We start from the raw sequence: 17,935 nt of genomic DNA on the forward strand, positions 1-17,935 counted from the left end.
CGCTCACTTGCGCACGTGAACTAGAGCACATCCTAACTTAACGAAACTCAGTGTATGCCTCACACAGACATGACAAATACACCAAATACACAAAGCTTGAAATGTCTTTAAACGAAATAATTCAAAACGAAAAAAAGAAAAAGGCTATAGCCTACTCTCTGATTATGTAATCCATTATTAGGCTTATTTATGTGCATTTCTCTCTATAAGCGCGTTCACACGGAGATGGCGATCGTCAACTTCATCTTTGCAGCTGAGTCGACACTTTTAGAGAAAACACTTGTTTATTAATAAAAATCAATACACGCGTCACCGGATTTACAGATGCACGCACACATATTATTTCGAAATAACGAGATATTGTGTTGAAATAGGCTAACATTGTGATTAATAATAGCCTACATCTTTTAGAATAGGACGATTTGATTGAATGTTGCGCTTGTTCAATTTAATAAAATGAAAACTTTAATTGTGATCATTAACATAACTGAATATTCAATATTTAGTGACCAAGTTTTGCGCAGCTCCCCGTCAATGATCTAGCAGCACCCACATGCTGTCCCTGCAGAGAAGCTACGTAGGCCTAGGCAGTGTAATTTTTTATTTATTTATTTTTTTTTTGTTCCGTTTCCTCCAACCCCCGTTTTGAGTCGCCGGATCCACCCCCCCTCTGCGCTCCGGGACCTCCCACTTTACAAATTAAGCACTGGCTACGTCTGATTCAGGGAATGTAACTAGTCAGCATTTCTTTTCATTTTTATGTTACATTTTGGCTTTTTTTTGTAGTTCACTTACAATTTCCTGCTGTTAATGTAATAAATAATATTTCAATTATGTTACTAAATATTATAATATTACATATTTCCAGTAATAATAAACTGTGTGTATATATATATATATATATACACACACACACACACGTCACACTGAAGGTCACTGCTGTTACTATATGTCAAATTGCCAAATATGAGTTTCATTTTTTTTTTTTTTCACTTGCTGCATATTTTGCAACAGTATAGACACTTTTGAGCCCTTAAGCCATACAATTGTCACACACACAAATCAGTCTGCAAAAACCATCACTCATAGCCTGAATTTGATTAGAAACTTTATTGAAACATACAGGTCTGTGATTGGCCACTGGAGAGAAGTTCCAGTGCTGCCATTTTGGAAATGTATAAATTTATGATGAGTGGAGAGCATGAAAGCTTCATAGCACCACCTTGATCGGAATAAACACAAGTAGGAAATGCAGCAGACACTTTTTCCATTAAATCTGCTGCGTACAGTTTGAAACGCCTACAGCTGAGTTTGAAAGGCACTTCGATGACAGATTTACCTACATTTGTAACAACCTCTTGTGTACCTACGACTAAATTACTAAATCATAACCTGTTTCTAAACAATAATAAGGCACTGTCCATAAGACTAGCAACACTTTGCTCATTCTATAAAGCTTATCTTTTCACTATACATTTATTTTCAGACACAATCTTAATCTTTTTTTTTTTTTACTGTTTTTTTAAAGGACACTGATGCTGCACCTTGATTAGGGTTGTGCAAATTTGAAGCAATGATTAAAGCGATATAAATACACCTAACAGTAATAATCACATCAATAGTATCAAAAGAAGTTAGTTTTCAGACGCTCCCTACAGGCAATCCTGCACATAACACTCACACATATGAACTCTCTCGCTCGTGCGCACGGTTTTCTTTCACAGAGGCACACTAGTGCAAAGAGACGCGCAACAGATGTGCAAACACTTTGACAGACGTTCAGAAATAAGACATGCTCACACATACAGAAATAAAGTCACAAGATGTGATTAGTAGAGCTATTGCAGGTGGCAGTAACGTATAATAAAAAAAAGAATTTTGTTATCTAAAGTATAACACTGAGATTGAAAGGAAATACGGTAATAAAGAACTGATAGTACAGTAATAATGCTACAAAAGCCTTAGTTTCCAGGTAAACAACTAAACCAAACTAAATTGATCTGAAAAAAGTCTAGAAACAAATTACAAAAAAATCTAAACAATACATTCAATATGAAATGAACAAGAATGAAAAAAGGCACAGGGATTTTTTTTTTTTTTCAAAGAAAGGAAAATATTTCTCACATTCTGTTATTGTCATTTATGATATTACAAAAGGAAAACAGTATTTTTTTTTTTCTTCCAAAATACAGTTTTTCTCAAATGTGCAAAAAAGAAAAAAAATGACAACTTCCTGTTTCAGAAATGTGAACTCAGTCCTCCAGTATTTCAGCTTACAGTATAAATGAGATTTCAGTTAGAAAGTATTGCACGTTAAAATGTGATTTGTCAAGTCGTGATGTCGTAATGATGTCGTTTGATTGATCAGGTCAAGTCCGAGGGGATTTTTCTGACCGTTAAGGATTACATTTGAATCCAGCAAAAGTCATTGCTTGCCCACCCACAATTCTTATGACGAATGATTTGAACATGTTCGAACATCCCAATTTGAAGTTTGAGATTATACCCAGAATGCTCTATACTTAATTTCCTTCATTTAGTTATAATTTTGAACAATCCAAGAAAAGGTATACACAATTTTGGACAAAATTTCAAGAATTCAAAACTATATGCAGAAGTAATTGATATTGACATGTTCCATGATGGGGGAAAAATGATTTGGTTAAATTTAGGCATGATAATAATAATGTCCGGTCATATTGTGGGTTCAATTGGTCAGATCACCTAAAAGATTAAGTCTGATTGGTCAGGTCATATAATTGGTGACGTCTGATTGGTCAGGTCATATAATGAGTGATGGCTCTCAAAGCATAGAGAAGCTCTGCCTGCATTCGAGCCTCCATTAGAAGCAAATTCACATGAACCTGGATAAAGGAAAGAAAGGTAATTGAGAATATCAGCATATTTAGAGCAAAATGAATGCTGAAAAAAAAGCGGTAGTATTTCACATGATAATATGACTTGCCTTTTCGGAGTGTCTGAACTGGTGCCAGTAGCTCTCGTACATGCGGCGAGTGGTTCGCTCTGGATAACACGTCACTGTTTTGATGTAAACCTTCAGACTGCGCTCCAACAACTGATTCACCTCACCGTAGTCGTAATCATCATATCTGCAGACGCACCGAATGAAAACACATGTTCATCCTTCAATACTAAAGAGCTGGACATCAGTACTCCTGGTTGTACTGTGCTAGTACTCTAGGGGGCGCTCATACTGTACACTATGATTTACAGTCGCATACTACTACTACCTGTATGCAGACAGCAGGCTAGTGTGTAGTAATGCTATAGAAATTAGAACTTTTGCCTTGGCAACTAATAAAATAAAAAAAACGTAGAATGTAATATAAAAAAGTAGAATGTAATATAAAAAAGTAGAATGTAATATGAAAAAGTAGAATGTAATATGAAAAAGTAGAATGTAATATGAAAAAGTAGAATGTAATATGAAAAAGTAGAATGTAATATGAAAAAGTAAAATGTAATATGAAAAAGTAGAATGTAATATGATTGCAAATGACACACTCATGGACGTACCTGATGCCGTACATACAGTGGACGTAGTTGAAGAGAGCCCTGCGCAGCATGCTGGTGTCCACCCCCTCGTGACTGGCCATGTTGTAATAGGTCAGATCACATGCCGTTCTGAACTTATCATCCAATAGGTGACCAATGTCAGAGTACAGCCTGTTGACCAGAGAGAAACCATGATCCTCCCATGAGTAGTCCTATAGAGCGAACAAGATAGAATGGTCGATCATTCATTCTCAATAGGGTATTTGAAGAAAAATGCTGTTTATCTGTATACGCGAGGGTAGTTGTCATACTTGTGCTTTAAATGTGGGTGGGTTGTCTTCTCCGTGTCGTGCAAAGTCCTGGTATCCAAACGACGGGTCGTCTACGAACCGAGCCACGGGAGAAGGGGGCACCACTTCCTCATCAAACCCTGAATATGCAAATCACAATATTTGAATACAAATACGCAAAACAATAGACTGCAAGAGCCTTTTTGGTTTTCAAGCAATAGTTCAAATCCATGCTTTGTTTGACGTCACTGATGACAAATGGCAAATGAAGTCATACTGGTTTAAAACATGTGGCTGAGTAGATGATGACAGAATTTTTCATTTTGGTCATTTAATATTAATTCCTACTTTACCACACAACCACAACAGTAACAGAAAAAACTGTCTAATAGTGTTTTAGTTCAAACATATAATTGGTATGCGGTGCGGAAACCTTATATCCCAAAAAACGCTACTTTTCGGGAAAGGGAAAAAACGGTGTTGTCAAAGTCTATATTGTGGCTTTATATATGGTCAGACACTTGCATATGCCAGTATATTTTTTATATTTGACCAAAATCAAGCTCAAATTGAGTTACGAGGTTTTTGACCAGTGAATTTCGGCCACATCTGAGGCAGTAAGTGCATCACATTACATTTTCATCAATTTACGGGTAATAAAGTTTACTGAAGCTACAACATTTGACCAAAATCTCATGTTAAAGATGAAGTGATACACAGGCTATTTCAGGCACTATTGACTGTGACTCTACGACAAATGCTAGAGACACACATAAAGCATTAGTCTTTATATTTATATATATAAACACTGTACTTATTTAAAAAAACAGTTCTTTATTTATCCTTGCATTGCAAACAAGCAGAGACGGACCAAACTGCAAGCGTAACTTCATTCAAGATTGAGGCGGGTTATGAGGTTTGACTGACAGTTTGAGGAGCCAATGTAGTAATGAGATTTGGTCACAAGCACTTTTTAATACTTTTCATTGGTTAAATATTTGCAAAAATTCACACAGACATAAAGGGTGACCAATAGTAATGATTTATGATGAGATACAAGGTTTCTGCCAGACAACAACGATATTTAAAAGTTTCCGTAATTTTATCCGTAATAGCATGTAATATTAACATCATGCCAGAAAATATGAAAAATAGTATAAATTGAAAAAGAGTAGATGGGTAGAAAATGTATCTGTGTTGTAATACCTGCAGACACCACCAGAAGACTCTCTTTTTTTTCTTTCTCAAAGCGAGTGAACATCTCCTCCTCTGACGCATCATCGTCTTCTCTCTCCTCCAGCAATCGCTTCATTCTCTCCATCAGTGCTTCCAGCTCACTCTGAAATACACAACAATGGAGTTAAAAACATGACATGCTACTTTCGTCCAAACAATTAAAGATAGCCCTGAATATGCACTGAATATGCATACTATTAATATGCAGATGAATGCACTAAAAAAAATTAAGAGCAACTCTAAAATTGAAAAAATAAATGTGTGTATATATATATAATTTCATATAATATATATAATTTTATATACAATATATAGTATATATTCCACATCATATTTTGCATAGAGAACCATCAGAACTATTCAGGCACATCCCTCACATAGATACTCTGTAATGTTTTCCTACCCCAGTGTCAGGGTTACGCAGGGGGTTCCCGTTGGCTTGGTTGCCGTTTGTTAGGTGACAGGTGCATAAACCCGCCATGGCTAGAGGGCAAAGGTCATCCGTGACCCCGTTGACCTCTGTGACCTCAGGGTCAGGGTTGACTCCGCTACCAAACACAAAACTAGCCAAGGCATGGAAATGAGCCAACAGTACGACAGCATGAACCAGCTCTGCCAGAGACCAGCTGTGCTCTCCTGTCTTCACCAGAGCCTGAGAAACAAAGAGTGTAAGATCATTAACATTTGACAGAAAATATTTAGCATAACATTACATTATCTCAGAAATGTCCTTCAGTGTCAATAGCTGTCCATAGTGTCCAAGTGACAAAAAAATAACTCCAGAGGGAAGAATTTTGTTAAATATATGCACTATATTACATATCAATTATATTTTTTACTTAACCTGTTGTCTTAATTATTTTAATCTGAGTTTTTATGGCCACCATTTAAATATTATATTTAAAAAACAAATTGGAGGATAAACATAATTAGGTAACACTTTACACTAAGGTTTCATTAATTAACATTACTTAACTACATTAGTTAAGATGAACTAATGAAAAATACTTTCAACATTTACTAATACATTATTAAAATCAAAGGTATTTGTTAACATTAGTTAATGCACTGTGAACTAACATGAACAAACAATGAACAGCTGGATTTTTATTAACAAACATTAAAAAAGATTAATTAATAAATACTGTAACAAATGTATTGCTCTTTGTTAGCTCATGTTAGTTAATACATTAACCAATGTTAACAAATGAAACCTTATTGTAAAATGTTACCCATGATAAAAAGTTTATATAAAAACTGCAATTTAAAGTCCCACTCCGATCATATTTTGAGCTATTTTGAAACATTCCCAGTGGTCTTCAAATTATGATTATGCCATTTTTAGCCAAAATCTCAAAACCTGTGCTGTTTTCTGGGACTTCGCTTCAGCAGAGCGGCAGTAGCTCATTAGCAATTCGCCTCTGCGTTGTGGGCGGAGCCGTTGGCACGGAGACGACCCTCCCTCTCCCCGTTGCTGAGAGCTCTGATCACCGATCATTATTTCACTCCGAGACGTCGCGGTAAAAAACAGCTCGACTTCGCCTCGATATTTCATCCCTCCCACAGTGATCAATAAGGACATATTTAGTATCAGTGGATTGCTCGGAATTTCGGGATTATTATGATGCTAATGTCACCGCTCTATCTGAAAAACTGACTGACTCTCTCACGAGTGATGGGCTTGACACACGAGGGGACAAACAACTGCGACAGGCGAAACTCGACGGTGAAAGTGACTTATTGTTACAGTATGTGTTCCAATTTCAGCGCCACTATCGGAGCTCTGTTCAAAATGACATGCAATGGCTTGTGTGTGTATATTTGACCCTGCTGCTGAGTAAAATTAAACACAAAACACAACTTCAAAAAAGCCCCTGTAAAACGCATTACATTACATTACATTATAATCTACATCGCTTTAACACAGATGAAGTTAAATTAACAGAGAGTTAACTTTTTAACTAACTAGCCCCGCCCAGTGGAGTTACTACGTCACAACTCCAGTCTATTTTAGACGGCATTTTAGCGTTCTGCTACATTTGAATGTAGAAATACTCAGAAATACAACTTTGAGCTTATTTTTCTCAAGATATGTTCTCTAACATCAGAAAAATGCTACAAGAACATGTTAACACCAAGAAAAACATGATTTTCATCGGAGTGGGTCTTTAAATGTGTACATACAACTCATATAAGTGTTGATTATTAAATAAATTTGATTACCTAATTTATTATTAAATAAACTTTATTTTCAGTTTAGTTTTGGTGTTTCAGTAAAAAACATTTTTTAATTCACAAAGAATTAACAAAATTGGATTGAAAATGCAATGCTTTTATTTACAAGATGGTATTCGGATGCCACCCTCTGAATTAAACATGCACATAGTGACGTCATGTGACAAACAAATGTGGTGCAGAAATGTTTATTGTTGCATAATGCTAAAATAATTAGAATGAGGAGCAAAAAACAAGATCGCTAGTGTGTTACCTGTATATGTTGCTTTGTAATGAGCCAGGGTCTGTGCGCGAGGATCTTGTTAATCTCGTTGAGGTTGCGGAGTCGTTGCGGGCAGAACTCCAGACCTCTCAGCCAATCAGAACACACGCCTATCTGCTCGAACTCCTGCATGTGGTGACACACCAGCGAGGAACACTGATGCCGCGCTGCAGCCTGCAAAATACAGACAAAAATCACTCATAAAACTGTTCCAGTTGAATAAAGCCTCCCTTGAAAGTGTTTGTTTGTACCATTATAGCGATGTAATGTCTGTAGTGGAGTGGTAGGGGGCCGTCCATCCTCAAGAGGTAATAGTGGCAGCGCAGGAAGGCTTGCAGATAATGCGGGTGTAGCCCCATCACCTGCGTCAGGTTGTCCACGCGCCCGCTGAACTCTTCGTCTAAGAACATCACTGTGGAGTCACTCAGAGGCATGGCTCCTAGGATCTGGGACAGAACATGGGACATTTCACAACAGACTATATTTTTCCTTACATAAAAGCAATGTGGTCAGATGGTAATGGAAATTAAATACGTGGTGTATAGAACGAAATTGTGTCTGATTTTGTAATATGAGAAGGCACCAATATGCGATGCTATGAATCAGAGCCAAGAAAGATTTGAACTCTGGCTCGGGTTAATCTTAATTCAACGAAGGGACAGATGCTATAATTCAATTTACAATCCAAATACACTTTCTTAGATCTCCCGGCACGCTTAACTCGGATTCAGTGAAAATTATCTCCTGAACTGGCTGAACTCAAAACAAAAGTGAAATGAACACCAGCTGACTCGAGAAAGTGCGATTACAGTCTCTGAGTTGGGTGAACTCGGACTCAGTGAGTGTGTGAGAGAAGAGAGAAAAAGTGGTAATATTGTGGTATACTGACATGTACTATGGTACTGAATGAACCATATGAACTATACCATGTATGAACAATTCAAAAGAAATGAATACTTTTATTAAGTAAGGGCGCGTTAAATTGTTAAGATTTAAATTTCAAATAAATGCTGTACTTTTGAACTTTTTATTCATCAAAGTATCCTGAAACAAACGCATACACAAAAATATTAAGCAGCACAAATGAAGTAATGATGCTGAAAATTCAGCTTTGTCATCGGATAAATAACTGACATTTTAAAATTTGTTAAAATAGAAAATATTCTTTTAATTTGTAAAAATATTTCACAATATTACTGTTTATGTAATATTGTAATCAAATAAATGCAGCCTTGGTTAAGACGTATTTTTTCGTACTAACCCTAAAAGATCATGGTTATACCATGGTATATGTCCAAAAAATAAATCATGGTGTAACCATTTAACCATCTCTGAACCAAGAAATGCAACTTATAATATTTTGTTATTAGTATTACCTCATTTTCTGGAATAAATGAACTTGGTCCTGTTGATATGCGTCTTGACATCTTCATTCCTTTTTCCTGAGAAACAAGAACATTTATGATGAATATGATGAAAACATCCAGACAATACGGTTCAATTATTATTATTTTTAGTGAAGTGTGTATTTTTATGTTAAAATACTATGTCAGCCAATTTCAGGTCAATATGCAGAGACAACTATAAGTTAAGCCATCTGTAGCTTGATTCTGCACAGCAACAGTCGCTCAACCAATGGCGTGCATTTGGGGGCGGACCTATCTGTTAATTCAACCAATGGCAAGCAGGTGAAAACTTGTTTGAAAGCAGTCATTATAAGAAACACAACTACCTTAAGAACTGTCTAAAGTTAAGTAAATTCCTAGATAGATAATGTGATAAAACTGTATAATAGTGTGTTTAATGTATATATTTTTTAAGGGGAAAACAGTTTTTTCAGGTGAATTTGAGTCTCCCTGTTGGGGTTTATTTTGAAAGTCTTTCCCAGTGTTTTGTTCCTGTTTTAGTGAAAGGTAAGGAGTTCCACGAATGCTGTGTCTGTGTGTGTGTGTGTGTGTGTGTGTGTGTGTGTGCGTGCGTGCGTGCGTGCGTGTGTGTGTGTGTGTGTGTGTGTGTGTGTGTTCGCTAAACTCTCTATAATGCCAAGGGTGTAAGGGTCACTTCAGTTCAGTGGCCCGAGGACTGGACACACCAAACCTCTTTCCCTGTCATTCTCACCCTCTCTTGCACTTTATCTACCCTTCCTTCCTTCTCTTCGTGGTTTGTGTTTGTTCAGGATCTCCCACCCCTTACCCCTAACTACCACAAATACACAAACGGTGTTGTATTTGCGGTCAAAAGTGTTTTGCCTCCACTCTGCGGCCTTGGTGTAAACCTGTGCTGTTTATAAAACACTAACCTGGAGCTACAGTACCAAGATTGTGCACAGACAATGTGCTCAAACATGTGTTTTTTTCCCTATTTGCAGTCAAGTTGTTTTGCACGGATGCAAAAACTGTGTGAGGAAAGAGTGAGCAACACAAAATACAGGGAGAGTTTTGTTTTGGGGCTTGTTGGTTTCTTACATCCACTGCTCTGTTGAAAGAGAACAAGACACTACATATAAAATAAAGAGAGTAAATAGACTGTGCAAAGAAAGAGGGAAAGCGGCAAACAGAGGGAGGGAAAAATTCAGAAAAGTCTTTTGAAAGAGAGGCCTCCAGCATTAAGCAACTCAACTGAAACACATTCACAGTGTTTGCACAGTGCACACCATTGTTGTTATTGCAAACTAAAACTATAAAAAATTGTTTCGTTCAGTCGTGTACATTTTAATTAAGCAAATTATATGTATCTTCACCTTCTTGTGTGAGTGTATGTTTCATCACAAGAAGCCTTTCTCTCATCTCTGTTACATAATAATCAAAGTCAAACATATAAGAGAACAGATATGGATATTAAGACAGAAGGATGTGCTTAATGTAATGCTTGTGTGTGTTTGCAATGAGGCTGCACTGATTGGCCATCCCGACTTGTTAAGACACACACGGAAACATTGACATGGCGCTGTGACCATTGTGACCTGCACCATGAAAACGCATCAATGCTCCTGGCCAATCAAAGAACTGCGTACTATCAGCGCTGATAATGCTTGAGACTGTCATTCTGTAGCACCATGGTAACGGTTCTGTTGTCATAACAGCAGCATGAGTGTCCATGGATAGAGACAGCGTCTTCCTCAAACAGTCTGGGTCAGTGTCTAGATTGGAAAAAAAGATGATCTCTTCAATAAGAAAGTTAATCAAAAACGAATTTCTATGGTTTTAAAATGAGGACGGATGTAATAGGGCTCATAAAAAAGAACGTCTGAAATTTTAATCTTCACTTTTTAATACATTTCAATAAAAATATTGATTGGCTGTCAGTGTTTTTATCAGTTTTTTTACCATTCATCAGCTAGAGAAAATCGTTCTGAAAGTGATTCCAACGATGTAGATAACGATAGCGAGATTTACATGTGCTTTTAGTTGTGGTGAGGACTCTGCTTCTATATATAACTATATCTTTATTAACTATATCTTTATTGTTAATGTTCCACGTTACTATTACAATCGTAGTATTACCACTTTTACCACGTAAACATAGCCTACTAGAATATCCACAGTACTATGATTTCATGACTTTAACTATTATTTTCAAGGTCACATAAGACCCACTATACTGCAAATCTAAGGTTACCACCCAAACCATTTTAATTTGGTTGCAGCAGAGTTAGTTTTTACAAGTGTGTTTTTTATGGTTGTCCTGTATGCACAGGTCATTTCATAAAAATCAAGGTTGTGGTTTTAAACGTTAAACAGCCACTCCTTGATCTACAAAAGCCTGTTAAAAAAAGCTCAAATGGACTCTGGATTACAGAGAAGGTGTCTGAACAGTCAGTACTCTCGTCTCGCCCGTAGACATGTCAGGTTTTGTGTTCAATATTAAAGGATGCTGTTGTTCCAGTCAAACTTTTGAGTTGAAATGGCTGTCCAGGAATCCTTTATGCTTCCTTCCCTTCCAAGACCTGGCGCTCTGCCTTCAGCCGTCGATGCCAGAAGTGTAAGTGTGTTTTAAAGAGGGAGGGAGAAAAAAGTGGGTCTGTCAGAGTCTGACTGTGTGTTCTGTGTTCTGGGGGAAAGTGCAGAAACCTTTGTCTCTATGACAGCATAGGTATGTGTGTAGAAAAAAAGCACACATAAACACACCAATACAGTACTTACATAAATCCGCTTTGTGCTCAGTTTGAACAAATGAGGCCTACCCTGACTGAGTTTGAAGAGAGAGAGACATAAACTGTTATAATATGGGAGAGAGAGAGAGAGAGAGAGAGAGAGAGAGAGAGAGAGAGAGAGAGAGAGAGAGAGAGAGAGAGAGAGAGAGAGAGAGAGAGAGAGAGAGAGAGAGAGAGAGAGAGAGAGAGATTAAGATTAGGTTTGATCTCCAGTGAAGTTTTTAACGGGATGTAATGATGAGAGAATAGAGGGTTATTATGGAGCGGTTTACTGGGGATTACTTTATCTAGTTCTTAGCATGGTAAGATCAGGGATAAATTGAATTGAGGATGATGTGTAATTTATAGTGAAATACAAGTCTTAATAATAGAGCATTCAAAATGTGTTTTAGATTAAACCAGTAAAACCATCTTTGTTATGGAAATAAAATTAAAATATAAATATTATGAAAAACTTAACTTACAGTAAAAAACAGAAATGTTCTAATTTTTGGCAACAAACTAATCAAACAAGTAAATGAAATACTACAATTACTGAAGCTAAAACGGAAAAAAACATAACAAAAATAATAAAAATGGCAAACGCAAAAATAATTAATTAATAATAATTAATAAAATCATTTATAACATAATACAAATAATTTATAAATACTATAATAATACCAAAATAGCATTGTTCTCAATACTCCGCACAAATTGGGTATTATCATGTAGCACAAATGCGAGTTACATGCCAAAGATTCATGTTTATTTTCTAAACTTCTATGGATAGCATATACCCGTAAATTAAATCAGTTACTGATCAAATAAATTACATTATTATAAAAATGATTGTGCATTATTGTACGCCGGCTGCTTGCACATGAAATAAACTAAATTAATAAAAAATGCTCTGTAAATAAAAGCACTTTTTAAAAGTCAAACATTAAAAGTAATTTTCCATGTTTTTTTAACTACATTTTCTGACATAACAGCCTTTCTTTCTCTCATGATCACTTGATTGCGTCAGCATCTGTGGCCCTTGAATGATGCCATTAAACTCATAAAAGATTATGCAACACTGGCAGAACGCACAGGTTTTATTTTAGCTTGAGCAGACGCCTAGTGGTCGCCGGCACTTGCGTCCTCATTCAATTAGTGGTTTGAGTATTTGTAGTTCTCATGGCGATGTCCACAGATCGCTGCTCAAACATGACTACAGGACGCACAGGCACTGATGCTCTTCCCCACGGCGGGTCACTATGTGGTAATGGGGCAGTGCGATTCATTGGTCAATTATGTCACGCCAGCGCACAGGGCAGCTGGAGGAACAGGAAGTGTGTCAGATGCTGAATCAGCAAAACTCAGTTTGGCTGCACAATTTATATGGAGCTTCTGTCCGTCCCTCTTTCAAGCAAGAAAACGTTGATATACAAAACTAGTTGCATCGAAGCAAGTCCGTTTTGTTACCGTTCAGAATCCACAGTAGAGCCATTGTTGCTTGTTCTCTGAAGCGTGTGTGACAGCAAACAGAAATAAAGACAGGTAAAAATTAACCAACACAGGTGCTATGGGATCGGGTGATAAACAGAGAAAATTATGATTCTTGTTCTTGAGTGGCTTATAAGATTACAAAGCATGTTAGAAAGTGTTTGATGTCACATTATTCTTCAGATCATTTCTGGGTTCATTAAAGGGTGCAACCAAAAGTGAAAATCCTGTCATAATTTTCTCATGCCATTTCAAACATGTTGTAGAACACACAGGATGAGTGAATGATGACAGACGTTTCATTTTTAGGCGAACTATTTCTTTAATGCAACAATACATTGTGTGTTTTAAAAGAACTAGAGAATAAAACGTTCTTTGTGGAACTTTAAAAGTGTTCCTAATTGGAAATAATTGGTTCTAATTTGGCTCAAATTATAAATATTTTTTCTTCTCCATGCTAAGGCAAGACAGAGATGAGTTTGAACTGAATGTTCCCAACCAGCTCGAGCAACAGGTGAGAATAGACTATTTACTGATGAGAGTTATCACAACCAGGGAAGCGGGTAATGAAGAACCTCGTCGACATGACAAAGTAACCACAAATCCCTCAAACCTTTCTTATATAACAAGAGTTCTCCAAACACACACACACATAGTCATGCACTCAAAATACAGGTTTGCATACAGCCGCAGGATAGCCATTCGCTCCCTGCTGCAAGAGAGAGGAAGATCAAACAAACAGCTCGCAAGCCTTCAGCCAATAGTTCAATCTGATAAATGCCAGCTCGTGTTTCTGTATTAAAGTCCAGTTGTGTGTGACTTACAACAAATTTTGGCAGGGTGTGTGTGAGAAGATGTGCAGAGCAGAAGTAGGTCACATGTGTTCGACATGATTAATGACAGCTAAAAATAACATCTTCCAGCCAAAGAAGAGAGAGAGAGAGAGAGAGAGAGAGAGAGAGAGAGAGAGAGAGAGAGAGAGAGAGATGGCAGGATTTCAGATGAGATAATGGTCACTAAGTTAGTGGGTCTCTGATACAATCAAAATGTGAAGAAATGCATACCATTTAAACCTGATAGTATGTTGCAAAAATCAATTATGAACACACACATACACATTTAAATATGTGTGTGTGTGTGTGTGTGTGTGTGTGTGTGTGTGTGTGTGTGTGTGTGTGTGTGTGTGTGTGTGTGTGTGCACTGTAAAAATGTTGATTTAAAATTTGTAATTAAAATTTTGAGTTAATACAAGGAAGAAGAATGGTTTAATAAACAGAAACTCAAAATAGTATGTTATCTTTACCATATTAGTTATCGAAGTTGATTTGACAAAAGATAAAAAGTTGTGATAACAAATCATGAATTTTTTTTTTTACAGTGTGTGTGTGTGTGTGTGTGTGTGTGTGTGTGTACATAATTGATTTTTGAAACATATATACACTCACAAACTGAAAAATATACATGCATAGGCTATTTATATTTGTAATTACTGTTGAAAAAACGACTAGTCCAGTTATCTTTAAAATAACAACTAATAACATAACATCTACTAGTATAATGAAATGTTTACTAAAATATATAGGCCTACTAGTTATTTAAATATGTAATATAGGTGACTAAATAAACATCTCTGGGGTCGCCAGAGATATGAGAGCACTCATGAGAACAGATATGAGATATGCACAACCCAATGCAGCTTCCCATCACCGAGATCAACATCAGGATCAAATGCATTAATGTTTTAATAACACAATAAGCCGAAACGGATGCAGAAAAACAGCTTTAGACACACGGTTACCTTCTCTCTGATCATGTTCCGACAGTGGTTGCAGATATCTGCGTTTTCGTTCATTCTGGCAAGCTTAAACCAGGCGAAGAGCTGAATCCCGGTGTCAGTGACGATGTACTGGTCTGGGCATGTTCGCTGCCAGCTCCTCTATGGGCGATCAAGACCTGAAGGAGGACTGGACACCCCTCCGTATCCCTTCGTGTCTCCCTTCGCAGTGCGCAAAGCTCTCCAAGTGTCCGACTTCAGCATGAACGTGCACTACACGCCCCCCTCAGCTGGCCTCTTTCGCTTCGACTCCCAAATGAATCGTTCTTGCGAACCGATTCGTAACGCGCTCGTGAATCACTTATATGACTGAAGACTTTGGTTATAGGGGTAAAACTGTGAGATGGGGGGGATGCTTTTATCGTTAATGTTAGAACAAAAAGACAAAATTTCGCGGCTTAATGCTAATTATGCGAACATTAATCGCATGAGAAGTTAACCAATTCAACTGTCATTACTTATTACATTATTATAGAATCAAAATCGTTTGCTTACCGCAGCTAGCAGCAATTTAACATGAAAAAAATGAAACCGTCCGGACCCTTTAAACTTTTAGACTCAAATGACTCGGTTCATTGAACCGAAAGAATCAATTCTCTAAAAAGATTCGGACTTCCCCAAGGTATTCTCTCCATGAGCCACTCCCCCTTCCAACTTTTTCTCTCTTGCCCAGACATGTTACCCCCACTTTAAGTGTGCTGCATAATGCATATCAAAAAATTTAAGACATTCTGAGAAAGGCCTTGTATAATTTTTCACGCACAATAGCCTCGTGTTAAATCCATTCTATTGTTATGAAGGCAGGGGTTGAACATTTTAGGACTTCTGTGCTGAGATCAATGGCTACAACCTCTAATAAAACAGTGTATTGCATCAGGACGTCTGATTAGATTTCACTGTCTCTATATTTTTTCTAATAAAATGTTTTATCTCACTCTAAATGCATTTTCTAGGAAAAATAAGCATGGCTGCTCAAACAATTCAAGACAATCATTGTCTAGAGTGCATGTGCAGCATGCACAACTCAACAATTGTCTTTTTACAGTGCATGCGGACAGGAGCCTTGAATAGAGTTGGGAATTGCTGACAGAGCAGAATGGCCATGATCAGACGGAGTGGACGGGAGCCAGACCCCGCAGGATTTTCATCCATGGGTTCACGAAGACGGCCCACGGGGTGCTACTAAAAACATTCCGATGATCTCAGACTGATGTTGCAGAGTTCACATGAAATGAATGCCGGCCTACATACACTTGTTCATGCTGTGACGTTCTGTTGTTCAGACAGATTGCACAAATCTGTCACTGAACTTAAGGTTTCTACTTAAGAAAGTTAGGATTTTTTTTAAAAAGCAGGACATGTCAGCAGCATTGTAGCATTTAGTCAGCAAATTCCGTGGTGATCCTTAAACATTAAACCCTTAAGCCGAGAAAATCTGCATGGAGCTTGGTTGAAAAAGAAACCCAAACTTACAAGTTGACTTTTTTCTTCCCTGCCACCAGAGTTCAATTTCACCCGGCAACAACGTGATGTCATCAAGAGAGAGGACTAAGCCAATCGGAGTGCTCACTGATCAGCCTTGTGGTCACAGTGGTGTATCCTAGCAATGGCTAAATGGTGCTGGTGTGAACTTCCTGAGACAATCTAGTTTTATGCAACACACTTAGGAATCGTATCAGTTGATTTTACATGCATTCTACAGCCCCAACACACACGCATATCTGTTCCCAATACTCTGTTGCTCCAATCTAAACCAGACACTTTTTTGAGACAGTTGCATCATTATTTGCTCATTTATAACTACTGCTTACTACTTTTTTTTGTACTTTTTAGTCATTTGATTTAATGAGAATAATATACACTATTATAATAGATTTGACTTTATTCTGGTGTGTGTGCGGTGCTTTAAACGGGATGTAATCCTGCAACGGGACTGCCACCCATTTCCTCCTATTCTGTGAAGGGCTGTTTAGGAAGCCACCTTTGTGTGTTTGTGAAAGTATCTATGCCTGCATTCTAGCAATGGTTCATTTGCTGCCTAAGGTCACAGGTATTTTTTATTCGAGCACATTTCCACAAACTTTTGACTGTAAAGCTATTTGCATGTGAACATGACCCTGCATGCCTGCCTATATTATATTTGCTGTTTAGTGAGCTTAACTTTCCAGTTTTAAAGCAAACTGACTGACTCGGTGTCTGTTCTATCAGACGAAAGATCTGCAAGACTTTCCTGTGTGTTTCATGTTTAGATACAGAGACAGCGGGAGAGCCTGTCAAACAAGCATTTCAGCTCTGATAACCTCATATAGACTTACTTCCTATGATAACACCTAAAAATAGTTTGATTAAATCAGACTTAATCCTTCCAGTTAAGTAATAAATCAAACTCCTCAATCAAATCTAACACCTCCCTATTCTTTCACTCTTTTGTGTATTCCAGAGCACTTTTGGCGTGTCTTTTTAATGTTTTGATTAATGTAAGCTAACTATGACCACTTTCTAGGTGTTTATAATTTTTCTGTTTAGCCATCAATTCAATATTGCAAAACATTTTAAGGGTCATAAAAAAAAGACAAATAATGTGTTTATTAAATCACATTGTTTAATAATACATGCTTTAAAGGTACAGTATGTATTTTTTTTCCTCAAAAATTAACTAAATGTAAATAATGACTCAATACATCATCAATCCTTCTTTCAAAACGTACTTTGAAATCGTGTCTTATCCTGATTCATTAATAAGTGTTTATATTTTAGAGGGCTGGTTTTCGCAGTAAATTGCTAACATGACGCATGTATGGTGTGGGAGTGTTAGAGGTTAGAAACGAGTGAGAAAGATTGACACAGAGCCGCTAAATCTCGAAATCGTTTTTAACAAACACCGAATAGAGGAGAGTCTGCTGGCAAAAAGAGAACGTGACAGAGCTTGTAATAAAACT

The 17,935-nt window shown here is 37.2% G+C and overlaps 1 protein-coding gene across 2 annotated transcripts; it reads right to left on the reverse strand.

Moving 5' to 3' along the window:
• Positions 1–2,125: 2,125 nt before the first annotated feature.
• sesn3 (sestrin 3) lies at positions 2,126–15,272 on the reverse strand. Of its 2 annotated transcripts, none has more exons than XM_079609108.1 (10): positions 14,961–15,272; positions 8,916–8,981; positions 7,791–7,985; positions 7,531–7,713; positions 5,446–5,694; positions 5,013–5,145; positions 3,828–3,946; positions 3,538–3,728; positions 2,966–3,110; positions 2,126–2,864 (listed from the first exon to the last, which is right to left on the reverse strand). In XM_079609108.1, exons 1-10 carry the CDS (start codon positions 15,012–15,014, stop codon positions 2,778–2,780), a joined length of 1,422 nt encoding a protein of 473 aa, XP_079465234.1. In that variant the 5' UTR covers positions 15,015–15,272; the 3' UTR covers positions 2,126–2,777. The 2 variants fall into 2 exon arrangements, with proteins under 2 accessions (XP_079465234.1, XP_079465235.1); XM_079609109.1 differs by lacking the exon at positions 14,961–15,272 and adding an exon at positions 10,553–10,678.
• Positions 15,273–17,935: the final 2,663 nt, after the last annotated feature.

Source organism: Phoxinus phoxinus (genome assembly GCF_949152265.1).
Source record: "Phoxinus phoxinus genome assembly, chromosome: 4".
Classification (NCBI taxonomy): Eukaryota; Metazoa; Chordata; class Actinopteri; order Cypriniformes; family Leuciscidae; genus Phoxinus; species Phoxinus phoxinus.

What these genes read in the sequence shown, in the direction of transcription:
- sesn3 (XM_079609108.1), bottom strand. Translation starts at nt 15,014, where the DNA reads ATGAACGAAAACGCAGATATCTGCAACCACTGTCGGAACATGATCAGA. An exon ending in CATTTATTCCAGAAAATGAG is followed by an intron (nt 7,986 to 8,915) that starts GTAATACTAATA and finishes GTTCTGTCCCAG; the next exon opens with ATCCTAGGAGCCATGCCTCT. An exon ending in AGTTCAGACACTCCGAAAAG is followed by an intron (nt 2,865 to 2,965) that starts GCAAGTCATATT and finishes TCCTTTATCCAG; the next exon opens with GTTCATGTGAATTTGCTTCT.